Source organism: Lepus europaeus, chromosome 17 (assembly GCF_033115175.1).
Source record: "Lepus europaeus isolate LE1 chromosome 17, mLepTim1.pri, whole genome shotgun sequence".
Taxonomy (NCBI): domain Eukaryota; kingdom Metazoa; phylum Chordata; class Mammalia; order Lagomorpha; family Leporidae; genus Lepus; species Lepus europaeus.
In genome coordinates, this window is record NC_084843.1 from 83429079 (window position 1) to 83453732 (window position 24654).

The following is a 24654-nucleotide window of genomic DNA, read 5'->3' on the forward strand; positions in this document are numbered from 1 at the left end:
GCCTGGGAGAGTATTGGAATTTGACCAAAGTACTCAGGCCCCTGCCATTCATGTGAGAGACCCACATGGAATTCCAGGTTCCTGACTTTTGCTTGGCTCAGAACCAGTGATTGTAGCCATTTGAGGAGTAAAACAGTTGATGGAAGATTTCTTTCTGCAACTCTGCCTTTTGATTAATAAATCTAAAAACTAAAAAAATTATGGGCTAGAAAATGACCAGACAATAACTGTAATTGATGAACATGGTATTTCAAATGAAAATTTATAGACTGAATGATTTATTAACATTCACATGTGAAAATAGTGCTCATTTATATTATCCCACTGATAAGGGGAGGCCAAAAAGCAGATTGGAATGTCAAGGAGAATACATTTTTGAACAAAACATACCCTGTCTCTGTCATACAGGATTACTGCCATATGGGAATTCCCTGATACCTAGTAGGGTGTGCCTTTCAGCAATATTTTTCCATCTACACTGAACTTTCACAGTGATTCTCTGTAAGATTTTCCTGATATTTGTGGAAGTTTCCCTTTGCAACAAAAGATTTTTCAACTTCCACTATATTCTTCTGTATGGGTTCTTTGGTAGATAGTGAGAGATGAATCACAGTAGTGTTTGCCTATGTACACCCATTCTCATCTCTGAGTTATTCATCTTGAGCTGAAGATTAACTTCTGGCAAAAGGTTATTTATATTCACTATATTAATATGCTTTTTCTTTGTCTGAGTCCTCTGATATCTGCTGAGCACTAACTTGGCAAAAGGTTTTTAAAAATTCATTGTATTCACAAGATTTTCCCCTTTCTGAATTCTAGGATGCCTATTGAAGGTGGACTTTTTGGAAAACACTTTTCCACATTCATTATTCATTAAGGTTTCTCCCAAGTGAACTCTCTGATGTGTAGTGAGTTAAAACTTTTGGCAAAATAATATTTTCAACATTCTTAACAATAATAAGGTTTCTACCCAGGTGAATTCTTTGATGTATGAGCTTTGACTTCCACCAAAAGGCTTTCAACTTTCATTTATAAGCATAAGTTTTCTTTTCTGTGTGCACTCTCTTAGGTATACTGAGGACTGAATTTTGGCCAAATGCTTCCTCTGACTCATTACATTGATGAAATTCTTCCTGACTCTGAATTCTCTGATGTTTCAAGAGATCTGAACTCCAGGTAAAGTGTTTTCCACATTCATTACATTGACAAGGTTTCTCCAGTGTGAATTCTCTTATACCTCCTGAGGTATGAATTCCAGTAAAAGCATTTTTCACATTCAGTACATTCATAAGGTTTCTCCTGTGTGAATTCTCTGATGTGTTGACTGGCAACAAAATGATTTTCCAAACTCATTACATTCATAAGGTCTCTCACTTGTGTGAATTCTTTGATGTATAATCAAATCTGACTTCCAGTAACAGGCCTTTCCATGTTTTACATTCATACGGCTTCTTACCTATGTAAATTCTCTGATTGCTGACATCAGCATTGTGGTAAAAGGCTTTTCTGAATTCAGTACATTCAAAAGGCTTTTCTCCTGTGTGAATTCTCTGTTGCTTTTTGAGATTTGAACTACAGGGAAATGTTTTCCCACATTTCATTACATTCATAATATTTCTTCTCTCTGTGAATTCTTTGATGAGTGTTGAGTTCTGACTGGTAGCGAAATGATTTTCCACACTCATTACATTCATAAATTTTCTCCCCGGTGTGAATTCTTTGATGTGTAATGAGATTTGACTTCCCATAAAAGGCCTTTCCACATGTCTTACATTCATAAGGTTTCTCCCCTGTGTGAATCCTCCGGTGTGTAATGAGGTTTGACACCTGGCGAAAGGCCTTTCCACATGTCTTACATTCAAAAGGTTTCTCCCCTGTGTGAATTCTTTGATGTGTAATGAGGCTTGACTTCCAGCCAAAGACCTTTCCACATGTATTACATTTATAAGGTTCCAACCTTTTGTGAGTTTTCTGATGTACAATGAGGTGTGACTTCAAATGAAAGGCTTTTCTACACTCATCATATTCATAAAGTCTCTCCCCTGTGTGAATTGGCTGATGTGCACTGAGGCTTGACTTCCAGCCAAAGGCCTTTCCACATGTATTAGATTCATAAGACTTCTGCCCTGTGTGAATTTTCTGATGTATCATGAGGTGTGACTTCAAAGGAAAGATATTTCTACATGTATTACATTCATAATGTTTCTCCTTTGTGTGAAATCTCTGATGTATGTTGAGCTCTGACTTCTGGCAAAAGACCTTTCCACATGTATTACATCCATAAGGTTTTTCTTCTGTGTGAATTCTCTGATGTGCATTGAGGCTTGACTTCCAGCCAAAGGCCTTTCCACATGTATTACATTCATAAGGCTTCTCCCCTGCGTGCATTTTCTGATGTATAGTGAGGTGTGACTTCAAAGGAAAGACATTTCTACATATATTACATTCATAACGTTTCTCCCTTGTATGAAATCTCTGATGTGTATTGAGGTCTGACTTCCGGTAAAAGGCCTTTCCACATGTATTACATTCATAAGGTTTCTCTCCTGTGTGAAATCTCTGATGTGTGTTGAGGTCTGACTTCCGGCTAAAGGCCTTTCCACATGTATTACATTTATAAGGTTTCTCCCCTGTGTGAATTTTCTGATGTATGTTGAGATGTGACTTCACATAAAAGGCCTTTCTACAGGTAATACATTCATAAGGTTTTTCCCCTGTGTGAAATCTCTGATGTGTGTTGAGGTCTGACTTCCGGCTAAAGGTCTTTCCACATGTATTACATTTATAAGGTTTCTCCCCTGTGTGAATTTTCTGATGTACAATGAGGTGTGACTTCAAAGGAAAGACACTTCTACATGTATTACACTCATAGAGTTTCTCCCCTGTGTGAATTCTCTGATGTGTTTTGAGCTCTGACTTTCGACAAAAGGCCTCTCCACATGTATGACATTCATAAGGTTTCTCTCCTGTGTGAATTCTCTGATGTGCATTGAGGCTTGACTTCCAGCCAAAGGTCTTTCCACATGTATTACATTCATAAGGCTTCTCCCCTGTGTGAATCTTCTGATGTGCATTGAGATAAGACTTCAAATGAAAGGCCTTTCTACATGTATTACATTCATAAGGTTTTTTCCCTGTGTGAAATCTCTGATGTATATTGAGGTCTGACTTCCGGAAAAAGGCCTTTCCACATGTATTACATTCATAAGGTTTCTCTCCTGTGTGAATTCTCTGATGTGTGCTAAGTTCTGATTGCCAGCGAAATGATTTTCCACACTCATTACATTCATGAGGTTTCTCCCCTATGTGAATTTTCTGATTTCTAATGAACTCTGATTTCTGGTAAATGTTTTTTTCACACTCATTATGCCCATAAAATTTTTTTCTGATATTATTTTTGTGATGCAGAGTAAAGCATAATTCACAGCTAAAAGGTGGCTGACAGGGTTTATATGCATAAGGGTTTTGTCCTGTATTTGTTTTCTGATTTGTTCTATGATCTGATTTGCACATTAGAGTTTCCTTAATGTTAACAGATTCATAGAGTTTCCTTTCTGTGTTGGATTGCTCATGTTTGGGGAGGTTATTTTCATGGAAAGTTTTCATTCCTATCTGAGTTGTCTTTCCTACACTATACTTATAAAAGGATGTTTCCATAGGCATGGTCTCACATGGAAAGGGTGACTTCTTTATGAGGGTTTTTCCTTGTCCATGGTGTCCAAAAGGCTGCTGCATAGTTTGAACATTGTGATGCTGATTAAGTTCCAAGCATGGAAGGGATGGCCCAGGCATATCTGGGCCACCAGATTTCTCTCCAGCATTCATTTTATCTGGCCCAGTAAGGAGAAGCACATTCTGAAATACATTACATACCTCAGATTTCATTCCAGAAACATTTTCCTTTTTCATAATCAGTTTTGTAATTTCACTTGCACTTAAATTAAATGTTCTTCTTAATTTAACTCTCTTGGGAGTTGATATTGTTTTGTATGTCCTTACATCTTGCCTAGGATTCATATCTTGGCTTTGCTGGTTACCCTCAATCAGGTCATCTTTTTGCCTTGCAACTGAAATGAGAAAAAAAATATTTATTAGCCACATCTATGCACTTCTTTTGGAATGCTCATGTAAAGATAATAACATTTCTTACAATTATAGTGGCATATGATTTTAACCTATCAGTAAAAGGTATTGATTTATGAACATTATATGATATTTCTCCTTGGTACATTAATAAATTATACAAATCGATTTACCAATGCTCAATTGTGATTATTTTACTACTTGAAATATTTTAAGTGTGAGGGGGTAGGTTATGTGGTAAGGTAGTTTAAGTCACTTCTTAGAAAGTCTGCACAACAGTGCCAGTTTGATTCCTCCTACTCTGCTCCAATTGCTTCCTGCTACTGTAAGCTGGAAGGCAGCAGATTATGACTAAAGTGCTTAGGCCCCTGTCACACACTTAATAGACCCAGATGGAGTTTGAGGCTTTGGAGTTTATCCTGGCCTAGTCCAAACTATCACAGGCACTTGTGGAGTAACCACTGGATGGAAGATCTCTACTCTGTATTCCACTCTCACTATCACATGTCATTCAACAAGATAAACATAACTAAATAAAGCTTATTAAAGTGTGAAAACACTGACTAAAAAGATTTACCCACTGGATAGCTGGAATAAAAAGCTTTTTTTTTTCCTGGCTCTTCTTTTTCTATGTATCTTTTTTTTTTTTTTTTTTGGACAGGCAGAGTGGATAGTGAGAGAGAGAGAGAGACAGAGAGAAAGGTCTTCCTTTTACCGTTGGTTCACCCTCCAATGGCCACTGCAGCCAGCTGGTCTCCCATGCGGGTGCAGGGCCCAAGCACTTGGGCCATCCTCTACTGCCTTCCCGGGCCATAGCAGAGAGCTGGCCTGGAAGAGGGGCAACCGGGGTAGAATCCGGCACCCCAACAGGGACTAGAACCTGGTGTGCCGGCACCACAAGGTGGAGGATTAGCCTGTTGAGTCATGGCACCGGCCTCTACGTATCATTCTTATAAAAGCTGTTCTACATTTCTCTGGGGATCTTGGAGATGGGAGTTTTATTGGATCAACTACTTACAGGTGCAGGGGACACGTATTTGTCCTCTAAATAAGACCACCACTTGAATAGGATCTGCACCTATGGGTGTTTCATATTCAATTTTCACAGGGGATGGGTTTAGACATTTATAGATTTTTTTCAAAGGACAAATATTTTCTGGTTTGCATTTTGTGATGACAACTATCCCATAGTCTCAAGGAAAGCTGATAGCTTCAGTTTTTCAAAGCCATAGCAGGTACAGATATATCCCAAACATGCTAGATATGTTCTCCCTACCAGTTCAATGAATTCTGTCCTGCAATGCAGACTATGTACCCCTTGTTGAAAAGTATCTTCCTGCTCATTCTAGATCAATACAGTCCACTTCTTATCTCTTTGCTGTTCTATCATGACATTGGAAAAGGAAGATTTTGTACATTAATCTATACCCAAACAAATGTGAGCAACTTAACATGAATTCCTGGGTTTATGTGACCTGGTGATCCTGTACCTCCCAATTCTCTAGATGAGTCTAGGACCACCTATTTCCAAGTTCCTGTGCTGGGTCCTGTTTCACTTCATGATTTCTTTTTTTTTTTTTTAAGATTTATATTATTTATTTGAAAGCCAGATTTACAGAGAGAGGTAGAGATGGAGAGAGAGGTCTTCCACCCGATGGTTCACTCCCCAAGTGACCACAACAGCAGAAGCTGCACCATTCAAAAGCCAGGAGTGTTTCTCTTGATTTCTCAACAATGTTGCAGTGGGTTCGTTTCTGAGAGGAGCAGCGTGGTGGGGGCAAGAGGCGCGGAGTCAACACACAGACCCTGGGAGTCGGGTGAAAGCAGGCTTGAAGCGAGCAGCCCGCAGACTCATTTATTACAGTTGGTACAACAGCTTATATAGCCAAGACCAGCCAATCTGGTCAAGGGGCGGTCTATGCCCCAACCAATCACAGCCTGTTGCCAGGCAGTTTCCAAAGCCATCCAATCACAGCCTGTTGCCAGGCAGTTTCAAATCCATCCAATCACAGCCTGTTGCCAGGCAGTTTCAAATCCATCCAATCACAGCATGTTGCCAGGCAGTTTCCAAAGCCAGGTGGGTTTCAAAGCCATTCCTGACTGACACTCGCTTGCCAGTGGCCACCTTGGCATGGTCTTCTCATTCCACTACATTTCCCCCTTTTCGTTTATTTTTGAGCAACGGGAGGCATGATTCTTGGCCATACCATTGTTGACCCCGATTCCATGTGGTCTCCGTACACAGCTGTGCCTGTCTTAGGTTGTCCCCCAGGGGATCTTACCCGTCATTGACCAACCAGCATTCAAATCGAGAGACCACAGGATTGCTTGCTCAGATGGGGTAGGAATGAGGAATAATGGTTATCAGGAATGGCATGACCACACACAGGCTGTGGGCCATTTGAGTGGCTGACCAGAGCTAGTGGGGTACACAACAGTAACAGATATGGCTTTGGGCAGTTTCTCAGGGTAGGATGATAGGGCAGGTGCGTCTGTTAACAAGGTGGATTCTCGGTCTTGTTCAGCTGGTTCTGGTTGGCTGTCAATTGCAGGCTTGATGTTTCTGGCTGGTACCCAAATGGGCTGTTCCGCATTTTCTGGAAAGACACAAGCATATCCTCGACCCTTGGTTAATAGAAGCCTTTTTACAGGTGTTGGAATCCAGGGCCTGAATTTTGCGTACACTTCGACATTAACAGCAAACATGCTGATGGCATGGGATCTAGAGGCTGCCCTGAGAGCTTGGGGTGTCCGAGTACTGCCATAAATGTGGGGATCCTCACTGGGTGTGGATGGGATGACCTCACATGAGTTATTGTGTAGAGGTCCTCTTAGTTCATCCCACAGGTATGTGGGGGGTGGCTGATTAGGCGTTGCTACGTCGTTTGCTACATTGTTTTTTTCACTGTCGGAGCTCTCTTTCCCTAAGTCATCAACCATTGTCTGTGAGACAGGGACCTGGAGTGTCAGGCTCCTATCACTCACAGATTCACTATCTTTGATAATCTGCACAAGATTCTGAGAGGGGGGTATCTTTCCCATGTCTGAGTGCTTAAGAGCGGCACGGTACGCCAACTCTAGCCAAAGGAAAGACACATACAGCACTGCTGCCGTAACAAAGCAAATTCCTAGCACCTCAGCTGTTGATGGCATTTTGCAAGAGGTTTCCCTACGTTAGACAAACAGATAGTGGTGTATCAGATCGTACGTATGTCCTGTGCTTAGTGGGGGACTTCCTTGATTCGTTAGGTCAAGGCCGTATGCCCACACGGTGTCTCCGGAGTGTCACCTCTCTCGAGTGAGGGAAGATGACTTGGTTCCGAATTCTGGGATGATCAGTCCCTTATGTGAATTCGCCAGGCGAACCAAAAGTAAAAGGAGGAGCCGAGAAGCGATGTACGCTTCTGGGCGGTATGTGCTAACCTGGGGTCACTTAGACCGAGGACAAGGACAAGGAAAGGGGCATAGGAGGGGGTTCTGTGCTCACCCTCACAGAACCGAACAGCACACAGAACACCGAGGGGCTTTCTTGCTGAAATCCAGGGGGGACCTCACCGAGTCCGACACACTGTCTCTTTCTCAGTCACGCTGGCATACCAGATGTTCAGCTGGTTCTGGTCACTAGAGCATGAGACTCTTAATCCCAGGGTCGTGGGTTCGAGCCCCATGTTGGGCGCCAGATGTTTCTGTTGATTTCTCAACAATGTTGCAGTGGGTTCGTTTCTGAGAGGAGCAGCGTGGTAGGGGCAAGAGGCGCGGAGTCAACACACAGACCCTGGGAGTCGGGTGAAAGCAGGCTTGAAGCAAGCAGCCCGCAGACTCGTTTATTACAGTTGGTACAACAGCTTATATAGCCAAGACCAGCCAATCTGGTCAAGGGGCGGTCTATGCCCCAACCAATCACAGCCTGTTGCCAGGCAGTTTCCAAAGCCATCCAATCACAGCCTGTTGCCAGGCAGTTTCAAATCCATCCAATCACAGCCTGTTGCCAGGCAGTTTCAAATCCATCCAATCACAGCCTGTTGCCAGGCAGTTTCCAAAGCCAGGTGGGTTTCAAAGCCATTCCTGACTAACTGACGCTCGCTTGCCAGTGGCCACCTTGGCATGGCCTTCTCATTCCACTACACAGGAGCTTCCTCCGGGTCTCCCATGTGGGTGCAGGGGCCCAAGAACCTAGGCCATCCTCCACTGCTATCCCAGGCCACAGCAGAGAGCTGAATCAGAAGAGGAGCAGCCAGGACCAGAACCTCACTTCATGATTTCTAATGTCACAGTACAGAGGCATGTTCCTACACATCTTTATCATTTTCTTATCTATTTGCTTGAGAGTCAAGGAGACAGTGAATGAGAGACAGAGAAACAAAGAACTTTCATCCACTGGTTCACTCCTCTAATGTTTGTTAACATCCATCATTTTATCAGTTATTTGAAAGGCACAGAGAGAACAGAGAAAGAGAGAGAGAGAGAGAGAGAGAGAGAGAGAGAGAGAGAAGGAAATAGTACTCCCATTCATAAGTTCAGTCCTCAAATGCTTATACCAGCAAGTTCTGTGTCTGGCCAACCCAAACAGAATTTAACCTGACCAACTAGTAATAACCTGTACCTATCAGCTGCCCAATTAATAACCATTTGAGGAGTTAATATATAAATTTAAAAATGCTCAAAGGAAATAGAGAAAGTAAAGAAAAGTTAGAACTTCCATAGCTCTTCTCCTTGTTCCAACCAGAAAATCAAGTCAGGTTTGGTTATGCAGTACCCTGTTCATGTGAAATAGTATAGGAATGTGAAATCACCAATTCAGGATTTGTGAAGGACAACATCTTGGTCACAGGAGCTGTAAACAAAAGTGCCATTTTGAATCCTTTCCTAGAGGATAGATCCTTACATACTTCATGGCCTCAAACCCTATCCCTACTTGGTATTAAACTTTATAAAGGGTTCATTTTTATCAAATGGGAAGAAACTGCTTTGTCTTAACAGAGAAGTTTTACTCACCCAAGAACAGAAGGCTGCTATAGATCTCCAACATTACATCCCTGTACAGGGTCCTCTGAGCAATGCTCAGGTCCTGCCACTCCTCCTGGGTGAAGTCCACAGCCAGGTCTTCAAATGATACCAACACCTGTAACAGCACATTTATCCTACACATATCAGTTCTGGGTCACTTCACAGAAACTGGAAGTACATTCTTTTGTGTGTGTCTTATAGGTTTATTATATAAGATGCAGCTTACATATAAAATATATTGGCAATACAAAGCAAAATCACAATGAAAATATCTTGCCCCTATTTTAACTTTATCTTTTTATCTGGAACTCATCTTTCTCCTAATAATTGTGGGGGGGAAAGCTCATATTCTAATCTGTAGGCCAAATGCAATCTTTATAAACACATGACTGAAATAACATCTTAGATGAACTATGGGAGATGAATGTTCAATGTCAATCAGTATAACAAAGGTATTTATTTTAAAATATGTTTTTCTGTTTTATCAGGTTGCAGTGCACTGAAACACCAAAAATGGTCGGCTCTGAATGGATGTATTCTCATGAATATGATCAACACAAGTCAGTTGGTAAACGCACAAAGGAACCAGTACAGATAACAGGGCTATAAACTGTACCACCACTAGGTGACAGGTCCTCAGTTGTGAGAAGAAATAAAGGTGGTAAGGTATGAGGGCTGGGGTATAGTGGGTGAATCTGCTGCCTGTAGTGTCAACATCACATATGGGATTTGGTTTGTGCCCCAGCTACTCCACTTGTAAACCAGCTCCCTGATGGCCTTCAAAAGCAGAAGATGGCCCAAGTGCCTTGGCTCCTGCCACCCACATGGGAGTCACAGATGAAGTTCCTGGACCCTGGCTTCAGCTTGGGCCAGGGCTGGTTGTTGTAGCCATTTGAGGCATGAACCAGTGGATGGAAGATATATCTCTCCTTCTGTCTGTCCCTCTCTATAAATCTGACTTTCAAGTAAATAAATAAATAATTTTTTAAAAAAATTTTATTTATTTGAAAGAGTTACACACAGAGAGAAGGGGAGACAGAGACATCTTCCATATGCTGGTTCACTTTCCAATTGGCCCAATGGCTGGAGTTGAATCAATCTGAAGCCAGGAGCCAGGAGCTTTCTCTGGGTCTTCCCATGTGCATCCAAGGGCCTAAAGATTTGGGCCATCTTCTACTGATTTCCCAGGCCACAGCAGAGAGCTGGATCAAAAGTGGAGCAGCCAGGACTTGAACTGGTGCCCATATGGGATGCTGGCACCACAGGCAGCAGCTTTACTTGCTACACTACAGTGCCTGCCCCATAAATAAATCTTTCTTTAAAACAGTTGATAAGGTGCTCATGAAACTTATAATTGAAGGATTCTTACATACTTGACATAATTCCAACAATGAAAATTTTATGTGCTATTTTTACAAAATTACTTATAAAGCATTTTATAATCTTCCAAAATTTAAAATAATTGTTGTTTTCCACACCAAAAAAAAAAAATGGTTGCTTACTTTCTGAAACTAAAAATGGAGGACCAAGAAAATATGGTAGTTACTTGAACAGACTTGTATTTTAAGTGTCATCCCAAAGCAGGCAAATGGAGAATAAAATGAAGAGAAGAGAACAGAGACACAACTACCCATCATCAAGATACAGCAGAATGAAAAGACAAAATAAGGAATTCATCATAAATCAAAAAGGAAAAGACAGTAAGACCAGAATTCACTGCTAATTTGTAGTACAGAAGGTTAACACTGAGTATAATTCAGTGCTGTAAGTATGCTGGATGGGATTGACAATGAGTAAAAATGAAATTGAGAAAGAGGACAAAGAATGGTAAACAATGTTTGAAGTTTCTCTGGTCAGGTACATGAGGCTGTTCAAATGGCAGCCTTACATATGAACAGGAGCTGAGATCTAAGCTGCAGATAAACATTTGGCAAGCAGCAAAATTTTGGTGATTCCTGAAGCCATCACAGTGAATGAAGGATTTCAAAGAGAAGCTAAGTGACATAAAGCAGAAAAGGGGAACCAGCATTTTGGCATTGTGGCACCATGGGCTAAACTACCACCTGTAATACCAGCATTCAATATTGAAGCACTGAGTCAAGTCCCTGCTGCCCCACTTCAGATCCAGCTCCCTGCTAATGAATCTGGGAAAGCAGTGGAAGATGGCCCAAGGCCTTGGGCCCCTGCATCTACATGAGAGGCCTAGAAGAAGCTCCTGGCTCCTGGCTTCAGCCTGGCCCAGACCTGATCATTGTGGCCATTTGAGGAGTGAACCAACAGATGCAAGATTCTCTCTCTGCCTCTCTCTGTAACTCTGCCTTTCAAATAAATAACTTCCAATAAATAAATAACCTTTCAAATAAAAAAATCTTTCTTCCAGAGAAATACAAAAGCTCAATAGTACAAAATCAATTAACATGAGTCCATATGACTTCAGAAATTGTTATGCCAACATAAACATATTTTTACTCTATTTCTCACAAATTTGGGGACATACCACAGTATATATAATTATATTCATGGCTGTATTGAGAAAAACTTTCATGATTGTTCATATGGACATGGAGAAATATTTTTCTTTTTTTTAAGATTTATTTATTTGTTTGAAAGTCAGAGTTACAGAGAGAAGGGTCTTCCATCCACTAGTGCATTCCCCAATTGTCTGCAACACCCGGAACTGCGCTGATTCGAAGCCAGGAGCCAGGAACTTCTTCCGGGTCTCCCACGTGGGTGCAGGGTCCCAAGGACTTGGGCCATCTTCTACTGCTTTCCAAGGCCTTAGTAGAGAGCTGGATCAGAAGTGGAACAGCCTTGGCCGGCACCGTGGCTCACTTGGCTAATCCGCCACCTCCAGTGCCAGCATCCCAGGTTCTAGTTCTGGTTGGGGCGCCGGGTACTAGTCCCAGTTGCTCCTCTTCCAGTCCAGCTCTCTGCTGTGGCCCAGGAGGGCAAAGGAAGATGGCCCAAGTGCTTGGGTCCCTGTACCTGCATGGGAAACCAGGAGGAAGTTCCTGGTTCCTGGCTTTGGATCGGTGCAGTGCCGGCCATAGCAGCCTTTAGGGAAGTGAACCAATGGAAGGAAGACCTTTCTCTCTGTCTCTCTCTCACTGTCTATAACTCTCTCTCTGTGTCTCTCTCTCACTGTCTAACTCTGCCTGATTTAAAAAAAAAAAAAGTGAAGCAATCAAGACTCAAACCAGTGCCCATATGGGATGCTGGCAATGCAAGCAATGGCTTTATCTGCTATGCCACAGCATTGGCCCCATGGAGAAATATTTTTCAAAAAAAAAAAAAGTTTCTTTTGTAAAACAGTCCCTCAGTAAAAAAGATTTCAGGGCTTTCTTCCTCAACCTGATCTAAGCCCAACATCATAGATCTAGGGAAACATTAGAAAATGTACATACTCTATCAACCAGATTATTTAGCACTGTGTGAGAGCTATTAGTCAATTAATAGAAATAAATTATTATGGTTTCACACAATTTATACCTACAAGATGCAAAGAATCATCTGAAAGTTATTTGCACTAGGGTTACACAATAAATTTTGTCATGTAAGAGTGGGCATTTAGTATAGCAGTTAGGATGCTATGCCCTGCATCAGAATGAATGCCTGGGTTTGACTTCCAACTTTGGGTCCTGATTCTACTTTCTTTGGCAGACTGTACCCTTACTCCACTCCTGGTACAGAATGTGGAAAGCCAGGATGATATGTCAATTGACTGGGTTCCTGCCACACCCACATTGTAGATCTGGATCAAGTTTCTGTCTCTAGTCTTCAAATCAGCTCAACCTCAATCACTACAGGCTATTTGGAGAATAAACCAGAAGATAGGAGTTTTCTCTCTATTTCTCAAATATATAAATTAAACACTATAAAAAGAAAGAAATGCTATACCATCTGGGATCTTAAGAAATCAGAAAGGAACAAAAGCATACTACCCTGTATGAGTCAGAAAGAAGAATCTCCTGATTTAACTGGTAAATGAAACAAACAACAACAAAAAAAATAAAAAAAAAGAACCACTATCAGAGAGGAGCCAAGATGGCAGAATACAGAAGGATCTTACTGCTCTAATCTAGGGGAACATAGTTTAAAAAAAAAAAAAAGTGGAGAGAATGCAATCACAGGGAAGAGAAAATGGCAGAGGAAACTCCACACAAATGAGAGGGACACTGTGGACCTATGTGGAGGATGTAGATGCATACAACTCAGGACCCTAGTAGCTGAGAGCTTCAGCGGCACCTTTGGAAAGTGAGGTGAGACCAAACTGGAGCAGCCAAAGCCACTGGCGATAAGCTGTGGGAAGAGCTTGGCATGAGTGTGGCTTGGAGCCCTGTGGGGGACAGTATACCTGCAAACCTAGAGGAGAAAAAAGGGGGCACATTTCTCTTTCCCAACCACTTGGCACCTGTGCCCTGCGACTAGCCGAGAACAGGTGGGCACCATTTTGGACACACATTAACAGCTGCGCCAACTCATGTCCATGTGCCCAGCAAGAAGAGATGCCTGAGTCTGGCATGCAGGGACTATGAAAACATTGTGGCTGTGTGGCTGGGTCTTTGGGTAGTGAATGGCTCCACAAGATCAGGGCTCCCTGAATGCCTGGTGAGGGTCATTGCTGCAGGATCTATGTTCACATTAAGGACTGTATGCATCCCTTTTGTGGTTCTTGTGGCACATGGATGAACATTGTACCCACTGGGACTAATGCCCAGGCATTGGTCTTCTTAGAGGAGAGGAAGAGAGCATGAAACTATGCTAATGGAGCTAAACAAACCTACCAGCTGATAAAAAAGAGAGAGATTTATCACACCCTATATAGGAGTCACCTTGGACTTGGAGCACTAAACAGAACTCCCTGGCCAGAACCACCACATGCCTCAAGGTATTCACTGAAAGAGTAAACACTCCACTAATCCTTAGAGGCATAGTCTAAATATAAAAGCTGGGCCAGCACTGTGGTGTAGCAGGTAAAGCTGCCACCTGCAGTGCCGGCATCCCATATGGGCACCATTTTTGAGTCCCGGCTGCTCCACTTCCAATACAGCTCTCTGCTATGACCTGGGAAAGCAGTAAAAGATGGCACAAGTCTTTCGCCTCCTGCACCCATATGGGGGACACTGAGGAGGCTCCTGGCTCCTGGCTTCAAATCAGCATGGCTCTGGCCACTGCAGCCAGTTAGAGAGTGAACCAGCAGATGGAAGACTTCTCTCTCACTGCCTCTCCTTCTCTCTCTCTCTCTCTGCCTCTCCTCTCTATATGTAACTCTGACTTTTAAATAAATAAATAAATTTAAAAAAAATAAATAAATATAAAAGCCATCACAGGGGAAAAAATAAACCAACAAGTATCTCCACAAATGCCTAAAAATAAATGCAGCAATTCAAGAAACAAGAATAAAAAAGACAACATGATGCCCCCAAAGGAAAACAATAACACTTCAATACTAGAATATGAAAATGAAGAGAGTGAAGACATGCCAGAAATAGAATTCAAAAAAACTGATCATAGGATTACTAAGAAGTAATCAAGAAAATCCCTGAACTAAACAATTCCATGAAAGAAAATATTTCTCATGAAATTGAGATTTTAAGAGAAATTAAAATGAAATATTGCAAATAAAGAATTCAATAGAACAAATAAAAATGTGGTGGAAAGCCTTAACAACAGCATCAATGAGACAGAAGAAAGAATATTTGAGTTAGAACACAAATCTCTGGAAATATTATCCAGATTCAAAAAAAAAAAAAAAGAATTTAGAAAACTGAAAAACACTGTCGGAGATATATGGGATACTATCAAATGACCCAACATACAGGTCTTAGGAGTTCCTGAAGCTGCAGAGAGAATTGATTAGAAGGCTTTTTTAGTGAAATAATTATAGCAAACTTGTCTAATTTGTAAAAAGAAAGGGATGCTCAAGTACAGGAAGCACATAGAACTCCTAATAGACATGACTAGAAAATATCTTCACCACAACACATTGCAGTCAAATTCTCCACAGTAAAACATAAGGAAAAGATTCTAAAATGTGCATAAGAGAAAGGCCAGATTACTTTCAGAGGATCTCCAAATAGACTCACAATGGACTTCTCATCAGAAACCCTAAAGGCTAGGAGAGATGGCAGGATATATTCCAAGTCTTAAGAGAAAAAAACTGTCAATCCAGAATACTGTACCCTGCAAGCTCTCAATTATGAATGAAGATGAAAAAAATACCTTCCATAACAAACAGTAATTGAAAGAATTTGTTACCACCCATCCAGCCCTACAAAACATACTTAAGGATGTGCTAGACACAGAAACACAGAAACATGGTGATCACCATGAAAGAAGGTAAATGCAGAAAATCTAGTAAAAGTATAAAGGAAATCTATGGTAAATAATAGGAATACTTATGGGGAAATGGCAGGACCAAGTTGTTACTTGTATGTAAATGGCCTCAATTCTCCAACTAAATGATACAGACTAGCTGAATGGGAAAAAAAAATCTATTTGCTTCCTACAAGAATCATATCTCACTAAGAAAGATACATGCAGACTAAAAGCAAAAGGATGGCAAAAGATATTCCATACTAACAGAAACCAAAAAAGAGCTGGTGTTGCCATCCTAATATTAGACAAAATAGTCTTTAACACAAAACTGTTAAAATAGACAAAGAAGGGCACTATATAATGAATAATGGATCAATTCAACAGGAAGATATAATTATAATAAATATGTCTGCACATAATTAAAAGATTATACCTTTGAATTTAAATCTAGCTGTTTAAAAAAATGTTAGTGGATCTAAAGGGAGACATAGACTCCCATATAATTGTAATGGGACACTTCAATATCCTACTTTCAGTAATGGACAAATCAATCAGACAGGAAATAAGTAAGGAAACAAATTAACACTACAGACCAAATCGACCTAACAGATAGCTATAGAACTTTTCATCCTACAGTTGCAGAATACACATTCTTCTCACCAGTGCATGGGACATTCTCTAGGATAGACCACAGGCCAGGCTATAAAACAAGTCTTAGAAAATTCAAAAATATCAAAATCATATCATGGGGTTGGCACTGTGGCATAGCAGGCAAAGCCTCCTCCAGCAGTGCTGGCATCCCATATGGGTGCGAGTTTGCATCCCCGCTGCTCCACTTCCAATCCAGCTCTCTGCTATGGCCTGAGAAAATCAGTAGAAGATGGCCCGAGTCCTTGAGCCCTACCCTTATGTGGGAGACCCAGAAGAAGCACTTGGCTCCTGGCTTCAGATTGGTGCAACTCCAGCCATTGCAGCCAATTGGGGAGTGAACATATGGAAGACCTCTTTCTCTCTCTCTTTCTCTCTCTCCCTCTCTCTCTCTCTCTCATTGCCTCTTCTCTCTCTCTCTGTAACTCTGACTTTCAAATAAATAAATAAATATTTTTAAAAAATTATACCAGGCATCCTCTCTAACCACAATGGAATGAAGCTGGAAATCAACAACTCAAGAATCTCTAGAACATATGCAAACACATGGAGACTGAACAACATGCTCCTGAACAGTGGATCATAGAAGAAAACAAAAGAGAAATCGAAAAACTGTTAAAGGTCAGGTTTCTTTTTCATACTATTTGTTGAACTCTTTACATAGTATAGATTTACTCTTCTCTATATAAAGTTAATTGAAAATAGATCTTAGTAAAAAATAAGAATGGGAGGGGTCGGCGCTGTGGCGCAACGAGTTAACGCCCTGGCCCGAAGTGCCGACATCCCACATGGACACTGATTCGAGACCTGGTTGCTCCACTTCCAATCCAGCTCTCTGCTATGGCCTGGGAAAGCAGAAGATGGCCCAAGTCCTTGGGCCCCTATACCCACGTGGGAGACCTGGAAGAGGCTCCTGGTTCCTGGCTTCGGATTGGCACAGTTCCGGCCATTGAGGCCAATTGGAGAGTGAACCACCAGATGGAAGACCTACCTACCCCCCCCCCCCGCCTCTGCCTCTCCTCTCTCTGTGTAACTCTGACTTTCAAATAAATAAAGAAATCTTTAAAAAAAAATAAGAATGGGAATAGGAAAGGGAAGAGGAAAAGAGGTGGGAGTAGGGGTGGGAGGGTGCATATGGTGGGAAGAATCACTATCACTGGAGCCAGTGCTGTGGCACAGCAGGTTAAGGCCCCAGCCTGCAATGCTGGCATCCCATATGGGCGTGGGTTTGAGTCCTGGCTGCTCTTCTTCCAATTCAGCATTCTGCTATGGCCTGAGAAAGCAGTAGAAGATGGGCCAACTCCTTGGACTCCTGCACCTGCATGGGAGACCCAGAGGAGGCTCTTGGCTCCTGGCTTCAGATTGGCTCAGCTCTGGCCATTGCTGTTATTTGGGGAGTGAACCAGTAGAATGGAGGACTGCTCTATCTCTTCTGGCTCTACCTCTCTCTGTAACTCTGTGTTTCAAATAAATCAAATAATTCTTTATCTTTTTGTTTTTTCATTTATTTGACAGGTAGAGTTATAGATAGTGAGAGAGAGAGACAGAGAGAAAGGTATTCCCTCCGTTGGTTCACTCCCCATGCCATTCCATGGCCAGAGCTGTGCCGATCCGAAGCCAGGAGCCAGGTGCTCCTTCCTGGTATCCCACGTGGGTGCAGGGGCCCAAGCACTTGGGCCATTCTCCTCTGCCCTCTCAGGCCATAGCAGAGAGCTGGACTGGAAAAGGAGCAACTGAGACTAGAATCCAGTGCCAATATGGGATGCTGGTGCTTCACGCGGAGGATTAACTAAGTGAGCCACAGCGCTGGCCCCAATATAATTCTTAAAAAAAAAAAATCACTATCACTATGTTTCTAAAGTTGTATTTATGAAATGCATGAGGTTTGCATACTTTAAATAAAATGTTTCTGGGGAAAAAAGTGCCACCCACAATACAGGGAATATAGGGATGGCCAACTGTGTCATCCAAGACTGTATACATAATAAGTATCACTTATGAGGATACTTCAAAAAGTTCAAGAAAAGTGGAATTAAAAGGTAAGCTTATTTTGTTATAAAATGTGTGAAATTTATGCATTTTGTAATGTACATTTTTCATGATATTTTTTATGGTATTTTGCATGTATTTCATGACAATCATTAAATATGTAATGTGAAGGTAAGCCAAATTATGTTTACTTCATGGGCATGAAGCTCTACAAATTGAAGCTAAAAAACAAAATAAGAGCAATGTATGGCAGTTACTTTCACTATACTTGGTAAGAACAGAAGAAAATGTTGAACTCACAAAAAAAAACACTACTCACATAAACAAGAGAGAAAGGGAAGAGGAAGAAACTAGAAATTTAAGGGCAAATAGGAATGAAAAATCCTCCAATTCTTCTCATTTTGGCATTATCATTTAAGGTTGAAAAGTTTGATGTCTGTGGTTCTTACCAAAAAAAAAAAATCATTAGAGAATTAAGAGAAATCATAATCAAGTCCATAGTAATAATAATAAAAAAAAGCTATGACAACGACAACTATTGTTGAAACCTGTAAGTAGATTGTTTGCTCCAAATAATTGTCTACAACTGCTTAAAATTACCCAAATTTGAAGTATGAGGTACAACTGATGTTTTAAGTAACAAACAACATAACTGGACAAAACATCGCATCTCAAAAACCTGACACATGGCTGGATTTCTAACTATATATGTGTAAGTTCACTTTTTAGCATTCTACTCTCAGAAACAGCCATAATGTCCTAAAAAGTGCTGAAGATTCCAGCTGTAGAGTTCATCTTATTACAGGCAGGCAGCATGCCAACAGGGCATTTGGCCCAAGGGGGATATGCACTGAAGATGTTTTTCCAATGAGGGCAATGTGGATGACAAAAAGGGGGGAGAGAGAGAGAGAGAGAGTACTTTAAAAGGCAGACAGTGGCTCTGTGTAAAGAAACAGATTCAGGGGTTACCAGGACATAAAATCAAGGACTCAGCAAAGGGTATGTCACATCTAAATTGTAGTTGCCACTCCTAACATTTGTCTACAAGATGATCAGAATGCCTCATTCTCCCTTCTCCCTCATGTTTTCAAAGAGGTATGATATAAAAAGGAATGCCTACTTTGAGTGTTTTGATCTTGTTTGACCCATGCACATGAGTAGCCATATCTGGACATAATACCTGTTGCTGGAATGATTCAAAGATTCTGCATTTAAGTACAAAGCCACAAATACAAGGGACTCTAAAGCTGAATATGGAAGAAGTTATAATATGATCGAGGAAGATGAATTCTAGTTTATGGAGGCTGCTGCCTACTTATCTTCTGTATTGTTTCTTGTGGGAGGATCACATACCACCTCACGATCTGAAAAAACTCAGACAAGGACAAAGAATTCTGCCCCCCCCCCCAAAAAAAAGTAAAAATTACTTGTGGTGCTTATGAGAAGACCTCTACTTGTCTCAGTGCTGTATTTTTTCCACCAGCCACAAAGTCTGGCAATGTTCCTCTAAGTGTCATTCTACCAGGCTGAAAAGTAGGAGATGTGATACACATCTTAAATGTGGAAGCATTGCAAAAGCTGCACTCACTGGTTGCCTATCTATAATCTAGCAACCTAGCTCACTGCCCCTATATCCTGAGATATCAATAAAAAGCACCACTTAGGGGTTGGCATGGTGGTGAAGCAGGTAAAACCAACAGTGTGATCACAATGGTGTGATGCCAGTATCCCATATGGGCACAGGTTTCTGTACTGGCTGCTCCTCTTTCTTTCTTTCTTTCTTTCTTTTTTTTTTTTTTTTGAAAGAGTTAGAGAGTTGAGACAGTGAGAGAGAGACAGAGAGAAAGGTCTTCCTTTTTCCTTTGGTTCACCCCCCAAGTGGCCGGGCGTGCTGCACTGATCCGAAGCCAGGAGCCAGGTGCTTTCTCCTGGTCTCCCATGTAGGTGCAGGGCCCAAGAACCTGGGCCATCCTACACTGCACTCCCGGGCCACAGCAAAGAGCTGGACTGGAAGAGGAGCAACTGGGACAGAATCTTGCACCCCAACCGGGACTAGTACCTGGGGTGCTGGCGCCACGGGCGGCTGCTCCACTTTCAACCACATTCCCTACCAATGGCCTGGGAAAAGCATCACAAGATGCCTCCAGTGTTTGGGGCCCTGATACCCATGTGGGAGACCTGGATGAAGCTCCTCACTTCTGGCTTTGATCTGGCCCAGAACTGGTCTTGCAGCCAGTTAGGGAGTCAACCATTGCATGAATTCTATCTGCTTCTGTCTCTCCCCCTCTCTGTTAACTCTTTCAAAATAAATAAATGAATCTTTTCATAAAGAAAGCACCAGTTATAGCAGAACATCCTAATAGGTAGATATCACCACAAGTCTGTGGCGGTAGCTGTTCCTCTAGCAAGAAAACAGAAAAATTTGTTTCTGTAAAAATCTGTCTTTGAGGAAAAAGAATGATTATAGAGTTTAGCTGTTCAGATGCCAGTCCAGATGCTAATATCCCATTCCACAATGCCAGATTTTGAGTCCTAGATCTGCTCTAATGTCAGCTTCCTATTAGTGCACATTCTAGGAGACAGCAGGATGTAGCTCTACTTGAGTCCCTGTCACCTACATGGGAGATCCAGATGAGCTGACATCATCTCCTGGTTGTTTAAGGCATTTGAAGGGTGAACCAGCATATGGGAAATGTCTGTCTCCCTACCTCTCAAATAAATACACAAATAAATGAATAAATAATATAAAAATTTCTTTGGGCATATGTGTAAATTTGAAACATTCATGAGGATCTTAATTTTATTAAATAATTTCACTATTTTTAAATTCCCAATATGTTGAGGCTAATTTTATGTCTTCCAGGGTATGCAGCTGTGTGTTAGTTCCATTTATTTTATTATCTTTGTATTTATCCCATTTTTTTTAAAGCTTTATTTATTTGAAAGGCAGAGTTACAGAGAGAAAGGTCTTACATCCACTGGTTCATTCCCCAGATGGCCACAACAGCTATAGCTTGGCCAATCCAAAGCCAGGATCTTTTTCTAGGTTTCCTACATAGTGCAGGGACCCAAGAACTTGGGCTATCTTCCACTGCATTCCCAGACCATTAACAGGGAGCTGGAACAGAAATGGAGCAGCTGGAACTCAAATTGGCATCCATATTACACCATAGCACCGGCCCCTGTTAGTCCCATTTTAAAAAAAAGAGGTTGAGGCAGTTTGAGTTCACATAAATTAATTATTCTCTGTGAAAAGATAAAAACTGTGCCAAATCCTACAACCATCTAACTAGCTATGGTTTATCTTACTGATATATGTGTCATAGGCTCTAGCTACTTTGCCACAGCAAAACATAAGAGCTCCTTCTGCTTTTATGAGCTTTTAATATATTGCTCATGATACATATCATGCTCTAGTTTAATGGTTGTTTGATTAAACTATTTATCTTCTATCCTCTTGCAGTTTTATCTCAAAGAGCTTTAACCTGCATTTATGTGTAAGCAAACCAAAACCCAGCTCAATTTACCGTTTCATCCAATCAAGCCACCAACCTGTAATGTCAGATGTTCCATTGGAAGAAGCTAAATAAAACCATTGTGTTACTTTAATCAATCCAATATTTCCTTTGCCTTGTGTCCCACCCAATTCACCTTATTAATGGAATTCCCCTCATGCCTCCTCAGAGGAGCCCTAACTGCATGCAGTCCATTGCCACCTGATTCACATATTGCTGTCTGCTCCAATAAGTACCTTAGTTTAACTTTTACAGACTACAAGACACGTTCCTCCCCCACAGCTTAAATTTCACACACATGAAAAAGTTAAACATATTTTAAGCATTCTGGAAAGTTATTAAATACACTCATAAAAAGAAGTTTATAGCTGGCGCCGTGGCTCAACAGCCCTTTCCAGATGGGAACCTTGACTTTAGACTAGTTAGCCTCCAGATTTTAAGAAATAAATTTGGGTGCTGGCACTGTGGTGTAGTAGGTAAAGCCTCTGCTTGTGGTGACAGCATCCCATATGGGTGCCTGGTGTCCTGGCTACTCCACTTCTCATCCTGCTCCCTGTTAATGGCTTGGGAAAGCACTGGAAGATGACCCAAGTGCTTGGGCCCCTGCACCCACATGGGAGACCCAGAAGAAGCTCCTGGCTCCTGGCTTTGGATTGGCCCCATTCCAGCCGTTGCGGACAGGTGGAGAGTAAATCAGCAGATGGAAGACCTCTCTGTCTGTCTGTAACTTTGCCTCTCAAAGAAATAAACTTAAAAAGAAAGAAAGAAAGAAATGTTTTCTTAGGGCTAGTGTTTTGACACAGCAGGTTATACCACTGTTTCTGAAGCCAACATCTCATATCAGAGAGCTGCTGTGAGCCCTTATTAGTGTACCTTGGAAGGCAATGGTTGATGACCCAAGTACTTGAGTTCCTGCCACCAATGTGGGAGACCCAAATAATTCCTGACTCCAGCCTTCAGCATGGCCTAACCCTGGCCATCATGACTACTTGGGGGAGTGAACCAGTCGATGGAAGATCTCTGTTTCTTTCACTCTGCCTTTCAAATAAATAAAATACATCTTTTTAAAAATGGTTATATTTCTTATCCACCAATTGTCTGACATTTTAATAGTAAAATGAAAACAAACTAAAATAGAAAATAGGTCAACTGATATGTTTTAAATTCTTAAAAGGAAGAAAACAAATGTGCACACCTTCAGAAATCCATGGAACAACTTAGAAAGCAATCTAACATACATGAATATTTCAAAATTATTGCAGAAAATGTAATTCAAAGACAAGTTCACTTTGGTAAAAAAAAAATCTTAAATCCATGAATAGTCTTTTCACACTTTCCTTAACTTTATACATAGTGTCTTTACAGTAAGAATTTTAAAGGGATTTCTTCTAAAGTACTAGTATACATGGATTACAAAAAAATTTATACTAAAAGCTTGTTCTTTATTTAAACTTTTAGCAATCTTTTTCAAGTACCCTCAAATATGCAACTGGAGCTTCAGAAAGAAAACATACTAAATAAAACACAAAATGCATGTTTAGGAGTGACTAATGGTTTCTAAATTTTGTGAATGACAATAGATTGGTCTTTCAATCTATTGGAAAATGACTCCCTAAGCAGTAGATAGAAAACTACTTTAGGCAAATCACAAACAGAAGAAATCCAAATATAAAGAAAAGACCTTAAATCTCTTCTCAAAGGCAGATGGAAGGCTGCTAAGTCTGTCATGATCAAGAAAAATAAGGACAATGTGAAGTTTAAAGTTCACCGCAGCAGATGCATTGATACCTTGGTCATCAAGGACAAGGAGAAGGCAGAGAAACTGAAGCAGTCTCTGTCTGTAGGCATGGAAAAGAAGCTGAATTGAACCAGAGAAGCCAGTTTGAATTGCCTCAAAATATATTAAATCAAAAAAGAAAAGACCTTAAAATAACAACAACAAAAAAAAAGCCTATGTCATAACGAGTTACAACCACACATGAACGACATCTCAGAAACAATAGAAAAACATCTTCAATAGACTGAGAGAACATATCCTTTTATCCCTGACTCTCTATCAAGTGGAAGATTTAAAATATATGAGGTGAACAAAGCAGTGAGCTAAGTTGCTAATTGGAATGTTCACATCCCATATGAGAGCCTGCCTCTGCTTTCGATTTAGTTTCATGGTAACTGACACCCTGGAAGACAGGAGATGACGGCTAAAGTACTCAAGTGCCTGCCCCCCAAATGGAAAACCAGTATTGAGTTCTGGACTTCTGATTTTGACCTGGCCCTGCTGTAGTTGTTATGGGCATTTAGAGAGTGAACCAGTGGGAGTCAGTGCTGTGGTGCAAAGGGTTAAAGTCATGGCCTGCAGCCCCAGCAACCCATGTGGGCATCAATTCAAGTCCTAGCTGCACCACTTTCAACTCAGCTCCTTGCTAATGAGTCCGGAAAGCAGCAAAGGACAGCTAAAGCCCTTGGGCCCCTGTACTCATCAGCTCAGCTCCGGCCGTTGCAGCCATTTGGGGAGCAAACAAGTAGACAGAAAACCTGTCTCTCTTTGTCTCTTACCTCTCTCTATAATTTTGTCTTTTTCAAATAAAATAAATCTTCAAAATAAAAAAGAGTGGACCAATGGATAGATCTTCCTGTCCTTTGCCTTTCAAATAAATAAAAATAAATAAGCATTAAAATATAAAGTGGAAAAAAAGGTTTTCTTTAAAATAAATAAAAATTAATCACCAGCACGCCTACATTATAGAATGCTAAAGGAAATTCTCAAGCTGGAAGAAAATGATGCAAGATTATTATTACTTGCATGTAGAGGCAAGAATCAGGATCACTGAAAATAATAATCATGTCTGTAGATAAAAATAAAGGCCTTTGGAGCTTTTTATTCTTTTAAATTCTCAAAGGAGACAAGATTATTAGAAGCAAAACACCACACTGTATAGGAATAAAAACAGTACAAGGTGTAAGGTCCACAGATTCTGGGAAGCAGCAGTGATGACTCAAGTCACTGGAATTGTGTCACCCATGTGTGAGGCCAGGACTACATTCTTGGCTCTTGGCTTTGACCATGGCTGCTGTAAGTACTTACAGAGTGAAT

The 24654-nt window shown here is 41.0% G+C and overlaps 1 protein-coding gene across 5 annotated transcripts in view; it reads right to left on the reverse strand.

The window, feature by feature from the left end:
* Positions 1-255: 255 nt before the first annotated feature.
* LOC133776019 (zinc finger protein 345-like) overlaps positions 256-24654 on the reverse strand; it is a 35439-nt gene continuing 11040 nt past the window's right edge. For 2 of the 5 annotated variants that reach the window (XM_062214670.1, XM_062214671.1), the window contains 2 exons: positions 9079-9205; positions 256-4067 (listed from right to left, as the gene is read on the reverse strand). In XM_062214670.1, coding sequence (XP_062070654.1) covers positions 1573-4067; positions 9079-9205 — 2622 coding nt within the window. In that variant the 3' untranslated portion in view covers positions 256-1572. Of the gene's footprint in view, positions 4068-5699; positions 7859-9078; positions 9206-24654 lie in introns of those variants that run through there. The other 3 variants (XM_062214673.1, XM_062214674.1, XM_062214672.1) reach the window with 3 other exon arrangements.